Consider the following 22,040-nt stretch of genomic DNA (forward strand, 5'->3'; position numbering starts at 1 on the left):
TTCGCTAGTTCTAAGGTTCGATATCACTAATTTTAAATAAGGTTCGCTATCACTAATTTAAAATAAGGTTCGCTATCACTAATTTTGAATAAGGTCCGCTATCACTAATTTATTGAAGGTTCGCTATCTCTAAGGTTAGTTATCACTAATTCCAATAAAGGTCCGCTATACCTAAGGTTCGCTATCACTAATTTTGTTTAAGGTTAGCTATCCTAATTAATTAAGGTTCGCTATCTCTAAGGTTCGTTATCACTAATTTGGGACCGCTATAGCTTAACCTTATTTGAAGAGATAGAGATAGCGAACCTTATTTAAAATTAGAGATAGCGAACCTTATTTAAAATTAGAGATAGCGAACCTTATTTGAAATTAGTGATAGCGAACCTTAGAGATAGCGAACCTTCAATAAATTAGTGATAGCGGACCTTATTTAAAATTAGAGATAGCGAACCTTAGAGATAGCGAACCTTCAATAAATTAGTGATAGCGGACCTTATTTAAAATTAGAGATAGCGAACCTTATTTAAAATTAGTGATATCGAACCTTAGAAATACCGAACCTTTTTCAAAATTAGTGATATCGAACCTTAGGTATAGCGGACCTTTTTCGTAATTAGTGATAACGAACCTTAGAGATAGCGAACCTTAGAGATAGCGAACCGTAACCGGAATAACAACCCTTTTCAATCATGAGCTGATGAGCGCTGATACGAAGTTTTTACAGAAAGCAGATCTTGCAGAGCAGTTAAAGAACATTGTAACATAATTCTCCATTGAAAATGTATCTTGATTTGAAGCTAGCATCTGGAGAACTTCATAAAATCCACAACTCACATGGTAATAATAATAAATATGTGCAATTATGAAGTGTCTTATATAGCACAAAACAACAAAATTCTTTACAAGATAAACAAAGATACTAATCTAAAATTGTAATTAATTAAGCTACAGTAAAAAAACCTGAATTTAAGGAGGACCATTCTTGGTGATGTGTGCGACATAACTATGGTATTTCACAGCAATTTTCTGGCAATTCTCCTGTGCCTGCTTTATAAATATAACACCATTATCTTTGGTGTGCAAAGCAAGATTTTCTAACATTTGTGAGGGCAAAACCACAAAATGATATCATTGCAGTAAGGTGTGGAGAATGTTGGAACTTATTTTGGTGTCAGTGGATAGAGGAGACCCGTTATATCTATATATATTGATAACAAAATTCAACATAAATAGGGTGCATTTTATGGAATTCCATGGGGGACTTGTATGTCACATACCCTACCAAACTTGTCACACACATTAATTACTGAAAATTAACCAGAATAAATGACATTTAGGAAGGTTTAATGGATGATTTAATCAGTATGCAAATGATAGTAATTGGCAATTAATTTTGCATGAACTGTACTTCTCACAAAAATGATAACTAGAATTTGATATTTTACAAAATAGTGTCATTTTCTGCAGAATGGCCAAAGAGCATAAAAATAGCACTTCTTAGCAAAATATACAATGAAATGTATACAATGGTAAAATAATAAGGTACAACAGATTGAAAAAAAAGACACATCATTCCAAGCTCATACTGTGCAATTTGCCAGGAGCAACCATGAAGAAAATTATCACAAACCAAGCAAAGAACAAAGGAACAAATAGACAGCATGTAATTAATTGCACATGATACTATTTGTACTCCAGAAAAAAACCAAAAAGTTTTCAAAAAGTAGGTAAAAAACAAAACATTAAATTTAAACAAAAATATTCAGTTTTTTTGAAAAAGATAAAAAAATGCACTTTTGGCCCAATTTTTTTTGGTAATAACATGCACAAAAATCAGTCTGGAGTAAAAAAAATCATTTAGCATTCAAGGGATCGGATAACAATGTTTGCACGTTTTTTTTGTGGGTCATGAGAGCACATTGGACATATTGAATTGCATTCTGAATACTAGGAATGTTCTTCTGGTATCGAATACTAATTTTATGTCAAATTATCAAAAATGTATATTTTCTTATTTGTGATATTTAACAGTCCTTGAAGTAAACTTAACAAATCAAATGATATGTACTTAAAGTAAATATGTAGCTGGGATGAGAGGTCGGCCACCATTTGTTGACTTTTCTTATTGAAGACCTAAAATTTTTTTACATCTTTTGGGGGCAAATATATCTTGAACACAAAATGTCAAGGAACATTAATTAACACCCCTTGCATCTTTGCAATGCTACTTCCCATCTTCTCTGAGAACTTGCAATCATAATTTAATTATGTTGTTACCAAATTTGTTGATGTGCACTACCATGTGTTAGAACTTGTCAGGAAAATCACCTTTGTGCATGGCACTGAAATTTATGCGTGTTTCATGTTTTGAATTATTGTGAAATAGTTTGCAATTTCACTCTTCAACCTGATCTACAAGAGGGTGTTTGCAAAAAATAGATCTTATATAGTGCAAATTTGAAACATTTCTCATAGATGGGTAATAAATAGTATATCACTTTCACTTACGGCCTTGGCCATGTTGATTATGAAGCACTAACGGAAGATCGACTGCTCAGTGCCAGAAGTGGGTAAGTGCAGTAGTTGCCCTGGGAACATTTGTCAATTTACACACAGTATTGTACTCATCTACACATGGCAACTACACATGGATGCTATTGCACTAACCCACTTCTGGTACTGAGCAGTCAAGATGTGATTTTCTATTATAACTTAAGAACATGCAATTTTGATGCAAAAGATATTGATTATCTTCCAATGTGCTTGTACTTGCTAAAAAAAAGAAAGCTATAAAAGAAAGACCTAGACTTTCATTCTCAACTATCAATTAGACAAGGAGCACCTCGACATAACTATTTAACCTGCAAAGTCCACTCTTTTGATGTGCTGCATATGTGACCTGTTCTGACAAAACCAGGAACAAATTGACATTTCATAATTTGAATAAAAATGCAAGCACTAGACAATAAGCTTTAAACTGATACCGGAATTATATACATAGCATCCACACTTTTCAGGGTATGGATGATTTTATAAATGATACCTTCATATTTGTGCCAAATTGCTACTCTAAGTAATGGGCAAAATAGTTTCCTGCCTTACACAGGATTGAATAGGGATGATCATAGTTCAATTGTTAATTATTGAATAAATAAACCTTGTTTTAATAAGTACTTTCAAGGATTTTAAAGTCTTCTTAGTCCCGCATTCAAATACCATTAAATTAAAATTTTCAAAATTTGATTTTTTTAAATTTTATTGGAAAGTCATCTTTAAAGGCTATAACTCAAAAACATGCCTGGCGACTTGTTCCGGGTTTTGTTGGAGCTGGTCACATATTATTATAAAGTAAACTGGCTCAAATTTGAATTGAATGAAATGAGCAAAGGCGATAAGACAAAGCATGTATTTTGTCTATGCTCTCTGAAAATAAACCATCTGGTTGACAATATCTGCTTCTACTCTACATGGACTTGAGCCCAGACCTTTAGTGAGACCGATGCTTTTAGCACTGAGTAACACAGATGATGAGCCTGATAAACAGGTCTCGAGTCTGATAATTATGCATTATGCACCCTTACAAGGCAGATGTGTCAGGAGTTTTTTCTCTGGCTTATCAGCCTTTGCATGTAATGTTTCCATTTGCATAAAATTTAATGTTTAAATACATGTTAGGCCCTTCGCACTTGATTATTACCGGTAGTTTCCTGTTAAAGATTTTGAAAAAGGGACGAGGTGACTTTTAATTATTAATTATCTTTTATTTTCTTTATTTAGTTATTACAATTATAACTATTACAAGTAACTATTGACTTGTTTTGACTAGAGCGGGCATTTAATTAGTTCACAACAAAATTTGTTGTAGTTGAAAGTTATTTTAAACGAGAAAATTAGATATAAAAATAAAATAATTAAGGGATCTGGAATGAGCGTTTCGACAGTATTTTTTGTGGATCATGAGAGCACATCAGACATATCGAATTGCATTCTGAATACGAAGAATGTCTTTCTGATATCAAATAATTTTCATTTTTTGAAAATCACGATTATAATACAAATTCTATGACAAATTATTAAAATTTGATATTTTTCACATTTTTGATATATGTGACCGTCCACGGCGAATGAGCCGTAAATTCCTCCCCCCGGTCAATTTGGTTTTATTTCGTGTTTAAAAAATAAACATCATAAACTTAAAAATGGTATATCATTTGACTTCAAACGATATCCAGAAGCGGAGTTATGGTTAGTTAAACTTTGCTCCTTCAACAAAATTACAGCTTTTTTGGTTTCTATGTGTGTCTCTTTTTCCACATTGCTGGCAATAAATATCAAACAGTCATAATTGGCGGTCATTTCAAATCATCCCCAAGTCAACGAGGTCTAAGAAGGTTCTCTCATTGTTAATTGTTGGTTATGCATACCTATACAAATAACCCACCACTTGAAAAGGATTTATCAAAAGCAAACAAAGACCAGAGCTATTAAAAGTTCTATAGCCATCTAAGGTAGAAGCTTATTATCCACTTCAATAATAGGATTATTGATTGGTGTTGTGACTATCCAAATAAGACAGATATCGCGCCAGCTTAAGTGACCGATGAATACGACCTTCGTACACATTTTACACCATAACTCGAATACAATTTAGGGAATTTACGGCTCGTTTGTGCTGCCGGGTCACATATAACAGTCCATTTCATAAATCTAATGACATATTCTTAAAGTGTATGTAGCTTGGAGGAAAAGCCGACGATCAATTGAAAATGTTGACCTTTCATATTGAAGATATGGAGTTTTGGGGAAAAAATCCATATCTTCAATACGAAAGGTCAAAATTTTCAATTGATCGTCGGCTTTTCATCCCACCTACATACACTCTAAGTATAAATCATCAGATTTATCAAGTTTACTTCGAGTATTGTTAAATATCAAAAATATCAATTTTTAATCATTTGCAATCAAATGTGTATTACATTGCGAATTTCAAAAAATCAAAATTATTTGATATCAGAAGGACATTCTTCGTATTCAGAATACAATGTCTGATGTGCTCTAATGTCCCACAATAAATACTGTCCAAACGTTCATTCCCCACCCCTTAATTATTTTGAGATTTTCAATTTTGGATGCGGGCGGCAAACAGGAAACTAATAATCAAGTGCGAAGGGCCTTATAGATGCATGGGGTACTTCTTTCCTTGTGTATGACTACAAAACAGATCTTGGTACAAAAGCAGTTATTCATCATCAATTTCATCATTATCTGCATCCATGTCCATTATCACATACTCATTCACTATGGAAGTTTCATCAATGGCTGTCTGTAAATCTCCAGTTCTTATAACTTGTGGTACTGGAGGAGATTGTATGTATTTTGTAAAAATCTTGTGAGCTTGAACATACACTTCTCTTGCCGCTTCTGTTTTTTCCCTTAGTGCTATAAGCACACCTTCACTGTGTTGTTTGTTCAAGGCCTCTTCAGCAAGCTTGTTGTGCTGCCAAGCCAAGAACTGAAGTGCTGACTGCATTTCAACTGCAACCAGATCCTTCTCCTCTTGTGCTCTGTTGTTCATATTTCTGACATTAACCAATCGCTGCTTTTCAGTATGTGGTACTTGCTCACCAATCTAAATATTATACAAAAAAGTAAGAAATAAAAGTAATAGAAATTGCTCCTTTTAGATTTCATAATAGTATTTCTTAATACTTGCTACCGGTCACAATGAAAATATTTTCAAATAGCAAGATTAATACTGTAGGAATTTTCTTCTGAGGTCAGAGCATGGAATAAAAAATAAGCATTTTGATCCTTTCTGAAATATGACTCCACCTCTTAAAAATAGCACCTTGTTCACTAGATAATCACAGGACCACAAGCCACTTTTTTCCAAATGTGTAGCTCATAGACCAGTACCCTTTATTTTCAGGCTTGCATGTATATAGTTAGAAAATGTAAGTTTTAGTTGTATTCCTGTGAGCTTTTCCCAAGGGTGCTATACTACTAAGCCATGTTGTCAAATTTTCAACAACCTTGTTGATTTAAAATGAAGTAAATTCAAGTTTGTGACGCTATTGTTAGAAATCTAGAAGGAATCTGCTGTAAATGAAAATATTATCAAAAAGAGCAGAATCAGAACATCTAAATTAAAAAATGTATTGTTGTATTTGCTTAGACCTGAGCAAACCTACTCATTTGAATTAAACCACCCATTTTTGTATTTGCATACGGTTTCTCTTCCCAAGCATATGTCATGATCATGGTAGTGTGTTGACTGGTATAGCGCGATATTCAAATGCAAAATAAAGTTTGTGTGGCATGAGTGGTTTCGATCAAAAATGATGGGCCTCAAGAGTTCTTTTTAATTTTTCAATTTCAATTTCATCATATTGCACTGCAAACAAAGAAACAAGTCAAGTACAATAAATTATGGCACTTCAATTATGGCGTCAAAGTTTCATGAAACTAGTATTCCATGTGAAGTTCATCGTCTCTTTCATCTTCAGTTTCTTACAGCTGATCGAATATCAAGTACGTGTAAGTAAGCAAAATAAGAATGTAGGCAAGCTTTGAAGCATGTGACTGTAATGATCCGACAGTCTGAAGCCTCATGGTCTGGATGGAAGCCAGCAAACTCCAAGATCACAAGTAAACATTGCTCAAGTTAGGCATGCGTTGCAAATAAAAAAGTAAACCCAAAGATAAGCAGCTCAAGGCGCAATTCCGCGCAAACGCCTTCAACAATTCCCAAGCGGACCATCTAGAAGACTATGAATTACACAAGTTATAAGAGTTATCATAGCAATACAAGGAGATATCCATACAAACTGCAGCACCATCGTGGATTTTGCATTTGAACATAAAAGGTACATGTAGTGCCATACCAATCAATACACTACACACATGGTTAAGTGAAACCAAATTATGGTTAGTAAAAGTCAGATTTGGTGTAAGCAAATACAACAATTCTTTTTTTAATACTTAGACTTCAGAATCTGTTCCTTTCAAAGATATTTTCATTTACAGCAGTTTGCTTCTACATTTTGTTACAAAAGCCTCACAAACATGAGTTTACTTCATTCTGAATCACCCTGTATAAATTATGTGCTTGAAATTACAAAAAGGAAATCTATTTTGCAAAGTGAATCATAAGGAAATCAGATGGACACATTCCGACTATTACAAGAAATACACAGGATGAACAACATGGCTACTGAAATACTTGCTTACATCTGAATTTTCCGCAGGTGCATCTATGTTCTTAAAGATTCCACAGGAGGGATCTGCCACCTCAGTCCATGTAAGAACATTAGGGAGCCCTCCAGAGTTGTTTTCAAACCCGGCATTGTTATACTGTCCCAATGTCGTCTTCATGCCCTTTGTAACACGTTGCAAAGATTTGGACAGTCTTGCTGCCACTGATTGGCCATCTAAAATTTAAAAGAAACATCAGATACCATATATGAAAAATAATATACTGTAAGCTTATATTTTGCATTTAGCATTCACATATTGATTCAAGGAAGAGGTTAACATGCATAGAGGCAAATCCTGCTATTCTGAGTGTCCGATTGTTTCATGACATCCAAATGAAAAAGTAGCCTATCTTTCTCCTTGCAATGGCTGTTCTCACCAAATTTCATGAAAATCAAACAATCTATGGAAATTTGACATTGAATGAACTGACTTTGACATTTTTCTCTTGTGTCAGTAGTTTTTTCCCAACAAATTTCATGAAAATCAAACAATTCCTGGCAAGTTGATCTTGGGTGATGCCAATTGAGCTAGAAATGGCCTCCTCAGCATTTCTTGTTTTGTTTCAGTGGTTGCATGTTCTCATCAAATTTCTTTCAAATCGAACAATCTATGACGATTTCATCTTGAATGACCCTAGGATAGATATCCTTACTGACTGAGCTGAAAATTTAATCAGGTGGAACCCATAGTAATTATGCTATCCCAACCAAATCTCATCATCATAGCCCTTAGTGACCACAATAAGGAAGTTGGGTCCAATACATTGTACACAAGAAATAAGGTACCAGTTACATCTGACCATGTATTTTCTGAAAGGAAACAGATAATGTTAATATTCAAGGAAGCTGAAAATTCAAAAGTTGCAGATTGCTCCATTTTTTATACTGGGATGCTGTATGATTAATTAAGATACAAAGCCTGCTAGAACAAGTGAACTAGCATTGGCTTTCCATTGATTAGGACAATAATGCAACTTTTGATTTTGTACCCACTTTTCAGGTTTTGATCACCGTTTCAAGCTATTTAAAAATATTAGGTGTTAAATCAGATACAGATATCAGCTGAAAACAGAAACGTCTGAAAAAATCTGTAATTTGAAATGCTCATATAGTTTTGTACAGTGCAAGTGGCCATACATGTCATGAATTGGTGACATCAAAAAAGGTGGAATAGTTACACAATAATGTATTTTTTTTTGTATTAAGACATCAATTTAATTTGGAAGTACTTTTGCACCTATTGACAGAAAGAAGGTACCATTTTATTGTTATTACTATCTTCTTTTAAATAATTTTTTTTAAAGTTCATTTGGACGACCAATAAAAAAGCAGTCAGTGGTGGAGCAGCCATACAGATTAAATACCAATTGGTCCAAATGATGCCTCTTTTAAAGAGTCATATCTGGAAAGGTTTAACTATTGGGGGTCTCATAGGTATTGCAATCAATAACACATTTAACTAATGAAATATTTGTACCCATAGATCTCATTAATTAATTTTGTAGGTCAAAGTGCTAATTAGTGCTAATCACCCATAGAGTTTACACACAAAGCAGCCATCTATTACTCGAGGAGCTAAAGGCACATCCTGTGCATCCCCCAGGACGAAACCAAACCAACTTTTTAGGTTCCTGAGATGACCCCAAAACATAATCAGGATGTTCCCAAAAATATAAACTGGCCCAAGTGGGTTTTTCCGAGATGGCATCCAAAATGGCCCACAAATGCAGGTAATCACTATAAATGACCATATATGACTACTATTTCTGAATCAAACTAAAACCTTTTTAGCTTAATTAAAGAGCCCAGCATAAACTCAGTTGCTATAAAGAATTAAAAGAAAAAGAATTCCCAACAGTCAGTGGTGCCCAAAATAGCCACCAAATACTGAAAAAAGACTAAGTTATCATGTAACAGGATTTTTCTGAACCAAACTATAACTTTTTGGCTTGATTTAGGGCCTAATATTTGAGCATACCGTATTGTTTGTAATAAACGCTCCCCCTCTAATAAACGCCCCCTCCAATGTTTCTGTGAAAAATTGACAAAAATGCGAACATTTCCATGACATATCGTGTAGGTAAGCTTAAAACTTGCATCAGTCATGTCAGTCACGATCGCTAAATTGAATGGACAAAACCTATTATGACTCAACTCCCATCCATTTCATTGCCTAATTATGGTAGAATTTCACTAATTCCATGCACTTACAGGTGTAATTTAGTTGTATTCCCCACGAAAATATCATTTTCCGTGGGCGCCGCCATCATGTATAGTGTAAATCCCTCCTTTTAATAGGAGCACCATCGGGAAACTGAACATGATTTTTAAGCTTTTTTCACTGACAATTCACTTCCAATAAACGCCCCCCTTTTGGAAAAATGCAACGCCCCAAGGCGTTTATTACAAACAATACGGTATAACCATAAGTAATTTCAAATATTCTGGCATGTAAGGTAACAGAAATGTGACGATGGAGGTAGAACTTTTTAAATGACACTCCTATCGGGAAAGTCCAACTCTTTGGTCAAAAGCCACAGGTATTGCAATCAATAACACATTAAATTAATGAAACATTATTGTGACCAAAGATCTAATTAAATCATTAATTAGGTGCCAATTAATTAAACCCTTCTTTTCCATTATTTAATACACATGATTTTGGCTGCCCTGTATATTTTTTTAAGAGGGATGATTGGAAGGCTGTTCTGTTTTTAAATACTCATAACCCTATATCATGCCTTCTTACTGCAATCAAATACGTCCAGAGAAAAAAATAACCTGAGTATGTTCAAATTAGAAAAAAATGTGATTTTTATATGTTACACCCTGTATACGAGGAACTGTCAATAAGTTCGTAGAACAAGGTGCTTGAAAGAGTATTAGTCAAATTATTTATATCCGACTCTTGAATATAGTCACTGCATACCTTAATGTACCCTTCGCATTTTTTTAAAAAACTTTCTATTTCAACAAAATGATTGCTCCATGAGCCACTCTTCCGTAAAGGCTCACCAGCATATATCACCAGCAAACCTGATATTATGAGGGTAGGACTTATAATTTTAAAATAGGTTTCACTAACTGGAGGCCATGCCTGGACCACAATATGGTTGCTTTAGTTATTTGGCCCATCGATTGTGAATGGCAGCTTGACAAACTAAGAATAGTGTACAGAACAACATCCAAGAACAGTCACATTCCTACCACCAAGTTCCAACCTTCTTTACTTGATGGCTTGCCTCAATTTTGCTATCAAAATTGTATTATATAAGCCTGTGGTTGAACTTTCATTTGCCAAATGTCATCAACACTCTTCCTGAATCTAAAAAAAACAGCGGAAAAAGACCATGCACTAAGGTGTACACATGATGATCTTCTTAGGAGTGGAAGTGTCAGATGCTTCCACTGAATGGACTCATAATTCTAGGGATTAATTTATGTCTTATCACCTTTAGCTAAAAATGGATAAAACGTGCCTTGTTCCTCATTCTAAGTGTATAGAAGGTGTGGACCACATTGTGTCAACTGGTACCAATTTTGTACATGAAGATTTGGGGACCCCATCTGAAAACAGAGTTGCCATATTTTGTGGCTATCTCATCTTCCTTGTTTGGTTCTTTATTCATTATCAATGTCACTGTGCCAGCACGTAATTATCATTGGTGGTGACATGAGCAAGCCTTTTGGACCATGGATGATCTTCCAGGATGTCTATTCGAAGGACCATTCCATTTACAGCAACTGTATATTCTTAAATTTCATTTGAGTTTTTACCACCACCGGGGGCAATTTACACATGGCCCTGTGTTAACTTCTGGTCGTACCTGTGAATTCAAGGAGATCGGCTTCCTCTGCATTGTGTCCTACCCATTATACAGTGATGCAAAAATAAAATATTTTTGCAGTTATGTTTTGAAGGAGTAAGCTTTCATATGAGACCATATTCATTACCGTGCGACAAAGTAGCATACCTTGTTCTACAAACTTTTTGACCGCTCCTCGTAATTCATACCATACACCCTGTATAATAACATTTGGTGTTAACATATTTTTTCTTCTTATAGAGTATAGCTTTTTAAATGTGTACTCCATGTCAAGTGGATGTATAGAATAAAAGTTATGTTCATTTGAAGGAGAATTGGTGACTTTTCTTTTAATTTGCAAAGTGTAGCTGGTTTCATATCAACAAGTGCAGAAAGAGCTGAAAATCAAAATTAATATTTTAGATATACATGTACATAATTATATTACTTACCACTGTACTTCTTTTGCAAGTTCTGAATAAACTTGTATTCCATAGCTTGCTTATGTAGCCGACCAATTAAAAATGTCTTTTTCTTCCTTTCAATGGACGCCTTGCACCTTTTGAATTTTGCATCTGTTTTTCTCCATCTTTTCTTGATTTTTTGAGTGCCCTGAATGTCCTTGGCTTCCTTCTCCAATCTACAATGTGTATAAAACAAATGATTAATGGTGTCATCAAATACTTTAACGTCAAACAGAAGGTCTTAACTCACTTTTTGGCCATGTTGAGATTTTGGTACCAAAATAATCTGTAATACCCACAGATTCTTAAAATCACAAGCCTTAACTCAAGTCAACTTCCTATTGCATCTATAGCACAATAATACTTGGTCACATCTCAATGCAAAAATATTATTTTACTCATTTTTCTCAAAAAGGCATTTTTGAGTTAAGGCCTTCTCTTTGTCAACCCTTGAATTGTACTCATAGTATCTAAAATCGAATAAATGGTGTGGCAATTTAATGTATACTGCACACAAAATGTATAAAAACACTGCAAAAGCAAATATCTTAAAGACACTCAATGACAAAATTAAGTAATCAACAGATGGATAAATTTGTTCTGCGTATTTTGACACCTCATTTAAAACAATGCAACTTTGTTTCCCCAAAGTCGCACCAAATTGAATGGAAGAGAGAGCATTTCAAAAGTAACAAATATGGACTATATTCCTCCTTCAGGGCAATTCCTACCAGCTATTCTAACAGGCTCATTATAGTATGAATGATTAACACTCACTCCCCCGCTCATCATATTAGCGTGTGTGGAGAGAAAAGTCTATGTAAATTTTGTCACTTTTGACATGCTCTTTTCTAATTCAAATTGGCATAATTTAGGAAAATAACCATGCCGAATGAGGAAGCAAAATACACAGAACATAATTTACCATGTATTGTATTGCCTAATGTGCCCAGTATATAATGGATACATTTTACTATTAAAACAATCACATTCCTTGTCTTAAATGTTAGTGAACTGGCCTGTCTAACTTTATTTACCACGAAGACCACACCATGCAAGAGCAAGACCAAGATGAGACCTTTCCATGAAAATTAAGATCACCCCTTTCCTAAAACCATTGTTTCAATTCACAGGAAAATAAATTGTAAATGTATAAAAATATTGAATGGCTTTGAATGCAATACAAGGATATATTGCACGAAATAGAAAGATGCTGCACAAGTCGAAGATGAGTGCAATATTTTTCTATCGAGTGCAATATATTTTTTACCCTTTAGTTGATAAAAAAAATCTGTATTTGTCAAATACCACTTGGATACAAATCCGTATACGTAATGTACTCTTCATTAATAATATACACACATGTAATATCTCCTGTATTACCTGTGTGGTCCTAACATGTGCGTATCTGCGCAACTTGACTTGCGCGATATCCCATGACTTGCGCACATACTTCACCCCCGGCATGGCTGCACTATTAAAAAGCAAGGAAGAAACTGGTCTTCATTTCATAAGATTACCAAAGTAAATTCCTTCAGTAAAGTTTATCTGAATATAATTGAATCATGTTCACTAAAGGACAAAAATTGTTACCCCTTTTGTTCTCACAAAAAAGGCAAGCGGACAACATAGACTACAGGATTTTTGTAGCGAGTATGTTTGATGCTAAAAACTGTATGTTTACTTCTTGAAATACCACAAAACTTTGAAATTCTGAAATAATCCTAGTAGTGTAAAAATTGCAGCTAGAGCTGCGGAAACATGATTGTTTTTGGACAATCTCGTAGTGTTTATATGAACCTGGTAATGCTATAGTAATTATAGCAAACTGTTCTGAGTAGAACTCATCGACTTCTACAGAATAATAAAAATGAATACATGAATTAGAAAGTTGTAGTATGTTTTCATATACCAAAGAACTGTAAATACACTATTGGACCTGTATTTTGGATTATTGCCCATATGATTGTAATGGTGTTGAATGCTAAGTACATTACAAATACAACCGTTTATCTCACCTTGAGTGTTGGATTCGCAATTTTGCTTGAGCTTCCAGGTCATCGCACATAGAAAAGGTATCACTATATTATATATATGAAAAAAAGAAAGAAAAGCTTTAGTTCATACAGCATTTACTTTCCTCATTATTGCAGAATACAGTAGAAACTTGGTTACATAAATTCAAGGCAACATACAATACCAGATAACTTGAATTGTTTTTATAGTATATTATACTTATTTTATAATAACCTCATAACACACTAAAATAATATCCCTGGATGACTTTTTATTGAGGTTCTACTGTATTTTCTACTTTAACATTTTTAATTGAAATTCATTACAACAGTCAACAGATTCACACAAGTGTTTCTGTTTCTTCAATTTGATTCATTTTCCATTTCAACCTAAATCATCACATCTAAATAATTGATATTGATTCTTCAGAACACTGAACCCTCAAAATATCCTATAAGGCCCATTGAAGGTGTGAGACTCGCCACTTCCCAAGTCCCCCCTCCCCTTGAACTGTTCCATTTACATTTAAGAAATGAAAAAGTAATAGTACCATTCCCCACCATGGTTCTGTGTCCTTTACATGGAAGAATCAAATATAATACCTAAATTGCGGATGTTATCAGATGGATTGATTAACATATCACCAACACAGAATGACACAGGACCCACAATATGTTTCAAGTGGGACGGAGTGGCTACAAAGAACTCTGTCTTGCTGTCATTGAGCTTAAGCATATTCTTCCGCATCCATTTTCTGAGCGCATCAACACAGCAAGACAGGTTATTCAGAGCAACCACAATGGAAGAAGGGTCCTTGGGGTTAAAATTTGTGTACAATTGTATGTCATCTGCATACATGTGAAAATTCAAATCAAAAGATCTAACTATACGACCAAGTGGCAGAACATACAAAGTAAAGCCAAGTGGTCCTAAAATAGACCCTTGTGGTAAACCAAACTCTAAAGACATATTAATATTATTAATAGACTGTCGATGAAAGCCTCTTCAAATAATCGCCTCGCAAGCTCAAAGCTGCTTTTATTGGTCAGGCTAAGTAGCCGTTTACATTAAGTAGCAAAGGCAAAACAGTGAGAAAACGGATGTGATTAAATAAAATAAGAGAACTTCCCTTGAACTTATGGGAAGTGGACGGTAAAATGTCTACATTTTCAAAAAAGTCCATGTTCGGGGTTGAGAAATAATGGTATAGCCTACATTAACAGTCATTATACATGGACCCAATGGAGAGTCTAGCATTTTATCAAAATTATAGCACTTTTGATTTTCATGTTGATCATAGTTTAAACCATTGCTTATCAATGTGCACTGCATTCATTTGAAAAATAACAATTTGAGAATATGATATCACTTTTATCAGAAATTTGTTGTGACTTGGAAAAATGCTCAAATTACTTGGAAAGAGGGACTTAATATTTAAGAAGCAAAGGTAATGCAATAAATAAAGTAAATAATTGAGTACCTGTTACTTAAATATCTGTTTAAAAACATTACCTGGGTTAAAATTGGCAAAACGAGCAATTTCTATCTGAACCCTGCATAAACAGAAAAATTTTATGGGAAAATGAATGCAATGCCATATTGAAAAAAAGCTAAAACTGATTTGAAATCAAGGAAAACGGCACACATCTTGGATTTTGCAGTCAACCACCCGTAATAAAATAAAATTACTTACATGACATTGTCTAATGCAAGAAGCACCTGGACATACTTTTCTTCTTCAGTAATTGTGTTGTCTGCAAAAAAAATGAAGATAGATATTGTTCATTTATAACACAAAATGTGTTTTCTTGATTTTACCTCTTTGTTACTTTTCCAAAGTCCATGTGACCGTCAAATTTTATTTATTTATTTTAGCATTTTTGTTAACAACAGTTTATTTCTACTGAGTAGTCTTGTCAGTACAAATGAGAGCTATATTTCTACTGAGTAGTCTTGTCAGTACAAATGTACTGCTTTTGATGAGAGCCCTATAACAATAAACTCTAATGAATACCAGTTACATAAAATTGGCAAACACTGAAAACATTTTAGACATTAACATAAATAAGTTTCAACATTGATAGACGATTTAATGAAACATGGAAGTGTAACATAGTTATATTTGATCTGCATTGAATAACACTGCTTTAAATTTGTGTTCAAAGCTTAAAGAGGCATTATGTGATCCACAGCCTCGTCGCCCCACTTTTGAGGTTTTGATACCACTGGAAATCTCTGGCTACCATAATGTTCATCTGCACAAAAATTTCTGGCAGATTAATTTGTTTAGCAAAAATATTGTCATATTTGAATGATGTTATAGTGTACCAGAACAAAATTACAACACTGACCTATGAAGCAGTGTCATACACATAATCATGCATAACTTGCCAATGCAAAATTGGAATCAACTAGACATTTGAGAAAAAGTTCTTTTTTTTTAATATCTACTGAAAAATGAAATAAAAAGAGGATGCTAGGATCACAAAATACTCCTTTAAAAAATGTACTATATTCAGTAAGACTTTTCAGTGCACTTTTCTCAAAAACTGCTCCTTTTTGCATTAACCTGCTATGCTAGTTAGATAGCTTGCATATTTCCTTTCTGAAAATGTATACTTTTATATACTCACAAAAACCCACAGTACTGGGTTATGCCAAAGTTTTAAAAATAAGAATTACAAATTAAATCAAATGAAGAAATCCACCATGAAAAGTTGAGCAATGCGACCTGGGTTATTAACAAATATAATTCCAAATATACAAATACAGATCGGGGACGCCGGCGGGAACTGGGGATGGATTGGAGGGGCGGTCTGGATCGGGAGGCAAGGGTGGGGCGCCATGAGGGGATACAGGGGGGACTTGTTTCTTGCCGCATATTTTTCTAGCGTCGCTGCCTGCAGGGGTTTCGGGAAGGAAGAGGAAGTAGGGTTGCTGGTCTGATGTAGTGCTACATGGCAGCATGAGGCTGTAACAAGGTATGTCAACATGGATTTGATAGTATGAATTCCCATCAATAGTGTTGACAATCCCAACGAACCTAATACAACATTTTTAACCTATTGAATTTGTTGATCCTTTCTTCGAATCTATTCATTTTTATTTTTGCTGTTTGTGTTAGTCCTGCAAAAACTGGCTAAAATGCACGTCGCATCAGGTGATATATCGATATTAGATTTACTTGGCTAACTGAACCTAACCTTTACCAAGGAGGAATATAGAATAATTTTTAAAGATTAGTCATTGCTTCCTTTTGTCATGACAGAGAAGTTTATGTAAAAATATAGGAATAACAGGAAAAATACAGGCGCTTAATGAAGCACTGTATTTTAGAAAAAACATTGTAAATTGATACTATGAACATGAACCTAGAAGAATCAATGCTTTTTGCGCAAATTGTTTTGAAAATACATATAAAACTTTCACTTTATACCATAGAAATTTAATGTAACAAAACAAAAATGAAGTAGTTAAACTTACCATCTGATGTGGCAGTGAACTTTTCCTTCTCTTCTTGTACCCATTTATCAATATCACCAATGCTCACACCTACTGTAACACCAAATATCATAATATAACAATAACATCACTTTAAAAAACGCACAGCTGATGTGTTGAAACAGGGAACTTACTACCTATCGAGAAATGCTTCTGACTCAAGGTCAAACAAACTCTTTTATACATAGGATGCTTCAGTTTTGACACAAAAATAATTGAAAACCCTTTCACTCGGCTATTTCAAAAAGGTAACCACGCTTCCCTAGAATGTGCAATAAATTAGCATTAAAAATGTTCTTATTTTAACAGCATTCTAGAAACTCTTTGCATTTGGCGAAGAGGAGTGGGCCAGCATACGGCAATATCCTTCCTTCCATGCTTAGTAGCCAAGTCCGTAGATGATATTATTCTTGTGATCCGCACACTATTTACACACATACATTTGCTCAAATTTTATTATACGATAAATATAAATTTAGTAAACATGGTATAACAAGTATTCTATAGCAAATTGGTTATACGATGGGACTGGTAGGCATATTGTAAATATGGTATATTAAATATCTTGATGAGCCAGAATATGGTATGGGTGGAGTCGATTGACAGGTATCAAGCATGTCAATCATTATATCTGCGCAGACCACAGACCGTCCGACTGGGATTAGTTAGAACAGGAACCATTCGTTATAATGAACAAAATGGCTGTTGGTGGTATATCGTGAATATGCATGACTGTGAACTTTAGTCCCTGACATCACCTTTGTGAACTCTCATCCTCCTGGTTGAAAGCTCACATAAGTGAACAAATTTAGCTGTGCGCAATGTTTTAAACTAGCTACCAATATCTCTCAATATACTTTGTGTGTGTCCTAACAACTACAAAACATACTACACCGTTTCCATTTTAGAAATGTTGTTTTAAGTATCGACATAGAGTTGATGTAGGCACATGATACCAACATATTTCTCTCAAATTTGGACTTGCAACATATTTGCAACCAGTAGTGATCTGGCAGAAATGCTGATATTTATGGATCGTTCATTTGGTATACAAATCCACAGTTTGTTTTAATCGATACTGTGGCTATACAGCTTATAAAGTGGGTAATGTCACAAGTTTATCTACATTTGCAGAACAACTGAATGGTATCACTTTCTCTATTGAAGTTTGCAAATATTTACAGATTATATAGTACATACAAATGAAAAATAGCACACATATGCTACAGATTTATGATGATGCAGAAAGTTAAGATCTAAGCTTAAAATCAATTGAAATTTCAAAGCTGACAATCAATTTGATCTACATTAACCCTAAAACCTGAATCTACTTACACTGCTTACAGGCTTCTTGAAGATCACTTTGTGTACTTCCTAAAACAAAATTTGCCTTTTCCATATTTCTGGCTAGGTTACAATCTGTGTATGTGATATGAAAAAAAGTATGTTAAACAAAAAGAAATTCTATCCATGCATCTCTAGTTTTAACCAAGTGCAATAAATAACATATGTGAAAAACATCATCTTGAATTAAATAGTAAAATGTGTGAAGAACAAAAATCATTTGAACAAGGGATAAGCAGCAAAACAATTCATGTATATTTGATTGCACAAGTGCCATAAAGTACTTACGTAGGTTGGAGATAACAAATAATCTAGGCAGGTAAGCCTACATTTTGTTTGAAATTTGATGTAGGGTGGAATGTTTTCAATTTTCTGTGTCTCACTTGAGTTCCGTTGTAGGTCCATACAGACCCTAGAAAGGCTTCTATTTGATTCATAACCTCATGAATAAATGTGATACATGCAACCCAATCAGGCCCGTACGCAGGATTTCATTTAGGGGTGCTGATTTTGAAAATGAAGTGAACTTTTTCCCCAAGGGGGGGGGGACAATTTTGTGAAAAGTGGACTTTTATTTTTGCTCGCTGCACTCGCAAATTCTGGAATTTTGGGACTTTTTGTGTACTTTTCTATACAGACCTGAATCCAAACACTTTTGTTTATTTGTCAAAACACAAACACAGTTACTAATATTCAACAGTGGATCTCCGGACCGTCAGCGTAAATATTAGAAACCCATGCGCATGCTGTGTTGTGTGTCAAAACAAACAGTGTGCCCTGGCCGCCATATCTGGATTGCACGCTACCATATTTACATAGATTGTGATTCGCACTTCTGTTATTGGTAGTTAAAATCAATCAAAGTTCATTAAACTTAAACATCATTAAATACAAAATACAGATAACGAGCCTTTATTTAAAGTTAAAGCACGTTAAAGAGGTGTAGTCCAATTTGTCATTTTCTGTTTTCTATCTTAGATTGAGGCTTAAAACAATGATTCCCAATTTGGAGTTATACATGTATTGCTCCAGCAGTTTTGATATGATGTCCCATAGGATACACTTCCGGTGTGATTACCACAAAGCACTACATATTTGGTCACACCATTTAAATGAAAAAATATCTCAGTGTTAAATTTCTCTGGGATAATGAGAAAAAATACAAGCTTTATGCTTGAACCAAAATCTACATTTTGATGATGAAAAATGGGTGATGAGGTTGTCAATCGGGTCAAGGACCTTTAATTGAGGAAAAATAAATTTGCTTTTTTGACCAGGTTAACATGGATTTTATGAAGGAAAAAATATATGGTTCGAAAGATATAGCAAGGTATGATTTTCCGCAAACATATATACGTATCACCACATATTTACTTAAAAATCATTGCTCATGAAAATAAAAATAAAAAAACATTTTTCTTCACCACATGTTGACACTTAAAAATATAATACACACCCATGTCTTGGATTTTTTTCCTTTTATAGTGAAGAAGGCCATCTGTTAGGAGGTCGATGCGGTGAGATGGGGTCATTTCCTTTGTGATGAAAGAGAAACGCCGCAAGTAAGCCCATATTCTTTCCATCTCTTCTCCATCAGTCAATCCTAGGCCAGGTAGCCATCTGGTACTGTACTTTACCTGGATTGATAAAAAGGTGGAAAATTTGCTCCTGTCAATTGTTTTAATGAATTGACATTAAGAAGCAATTATGAGGAAAATATGAAATGTGATCGAACTAAACTATTAAATTAACTATCTTAAAATCTTTATAGTCAATTAATATAACTTACACTAGTAGATATTGTCCAAGAGTATAAGGTCCGTATGCATAAACAAGTTATACTGGGTCTAAATTTACACCTGGTATAAGTGGACTTTAGTCCCAGGAGAAAGGACATTTTCCTTACATTTGTATTATTTTTGAACTTTGGATTTAAATCTTTAGAATTTGCTAGCTACTCTAAGAAGGAAATAAGAGTACAGACTATTCCTGATGGATCTAAATTCCACTTAGACCGTGTGCATACGGACCTCAGAGTTTTGAATAATTCTAGCCAATTTAATATATCAACACATTTTGATATCAAACTTAATAAAAACCTACAGAAATAATACAATTACAATGACAAAGTTACACTACATACTCTCAACGTTTATACCAATTTCCCCCATTCCGTTCGATGCCAAATTGAAGTAGTGCCTATTTTATAATAATACACATCTACCTCTATGTGATAGACTACATCCAAGGAATGTGCATGTATGGTTTGTTTTGATGAAGAGATCAAATCAGTAAAGCTTTCTTTGCAGAATTTGGGGCTCATGGAAGATCAGGAACTACTTGATAACTGTAATCTTGCAATATACCGAGTTACACTACATATTCACCTCATTTTTCAATCATATCAAATTAAGTAAAAAAATAAGCAAAAACAGCCCAAAATATAAATCCAGGTTCCAAACAATCAAGTCAAGTCAAGTCAAGTCAAGTAAAACTTTATTAAATCCACAAGGGAAATTACAATACTATACGCACACTAAGCTATCTGACCAGCGATCTGTTTGCCTATTTATGAGATTACTGTAAGTCAGTATTAATTGCACAATAATGCTTGAAAAACGCTTTTTGACCAAAAACTATTGTGCTCAGGTGGACGCAATAATGTAACATGTTGTAAAGCCAATGCGCCACTGCCATCAAAATGCAGCTGTGATGCAGTGACGCACTTAAGCGTGAACAGTACTTCCAGAACACACATGCACCTTACATGTAAAACCAGGATACAGTATAGGAGCCATGCCCATGGCTATGACTGTGAATGGCATATATTACATTCATTTATGTTCCATCCATGAAATTCAGTTCAACAGCATGCTCAACCTGATAATAATTAATATATAAATATACATACCTGGCATGACATCTTGTGTCCATACGCATGGAAAATCGGTACAGCAAGCACTATGTTCTCATATTTGTGCGCAATATTTTTGCACTGAAAACAAATCATATAAACATAGTGAATTTCAAAGACAATATTACACAATTAAAAATCAAAGTAGATATTATTGGGAATGATTAAAATCAAAATAGATAATAAGCTAGTTGCCTAAACTATGTATACAAATACTATGTATTTGTTTAGTGACCATGGAACCCATTCAAATGGACATTTTAAAATCAAGTTTGAAATCATAGCCTAGGCTACTCCACTTCAAATTGGGTTGTTATTTCCAAAACGTTTTCTCCTACATGTGTGTGGTCAGCTTTAAACACTTCATCAGGGAAGGGTTTCACTACAATGTTTACCAAATGTTTCCAAATTACCACCAACTTACATTCACTCTTTCTTCTTCAAAATAGAGTTACTTGAACATGCACCTATAATTATAATTCCTTATTTGACTTGATCCTCCCTTTTCCTCTCTTCTTACTAATTCATTGAGCATAGCTTCAAATTGTTAGCATTCACTCAAAGCACTGGTATACACAGGCACCCCCAAAACTTACATGTGTGCATGAAACAGCTGCCTCAATGCGTTGACATCATTGCCACATCAGGGCAATAATGGTATTGAACTGAAGGCCTATACATAATAACTACTCATCTGAGTCATCTCCATCTAACTCAGTGGCTCAGTTGGTTAGAGTAT

At 34.3% G+C, this 22,040-nt stretch overlaps 1 protein-coding gene across 2 annotated transcripts in view; it reads right to left on the reverse strand.

Moving 5' to 3' along the window:
- Nucleotides 1-338: 338 nt before the first annotated feature.
- Nucleotides 339-22,040, reverse strand: part of LOC140152225 (uncharacterized) — a 36,407-nt gene continuing 14,705 nt past the window's right edge. For both annotated transcript variants that reach the window (XM_072174529.1, XM_072174537.1), the window contains 9 exons: nt 21,299-21,382; nt 19,844-20,024; nt 18,379-18,462; nt 17,026-17,097; nt 15,236-15,296; nt 13,545-13,607; nt 11,515-11,702; nt 7,231-7,430; nt 339-5,629 (listed from right to left, as the gene is read on the reverse strand). In XM_072174529.1, the coding sequence (XP_072030630.1) occupies nt 5,240-5,629; nt 7,231-7,430; nt 11,515-11,702; nt 13,545-13,607; nt 15,236-15,296; nt 17,026-17,097; nt 18,379-18,462; nt 19,844-20,024; nt 21,299-21,382 (1,323 nt within the window). In that variant the 3' untranslated portion in view covers nt 339-5,239. The remainder of the gene's footprint in view (nt 5,630-7,230; nt 7,431-11,514; nt 11,703-13,544; nt 13,608-15,235; nt 15,297-17,025; nt 17,098-18,378; nt 18,463-19,843; nt 20,025-21,298; nt 21,383-22,040) is intronic.

Source organism: Amphiura filiformis, chromosome 1 (assembly GCF_039555335.1).
Source record: "Amphiura filiformis chromosome 1, Afil_fr2py, whole genome shotgun sequence".
In the NCBI taxonomy this organism is placed as follows: domain Eukaryota; kingdom Metazoa; phylum Echinodermata; class Ophiuroidea; order Amphilepidida; family Amphiuridae; genus Amphiura; species Amphiura filiformis.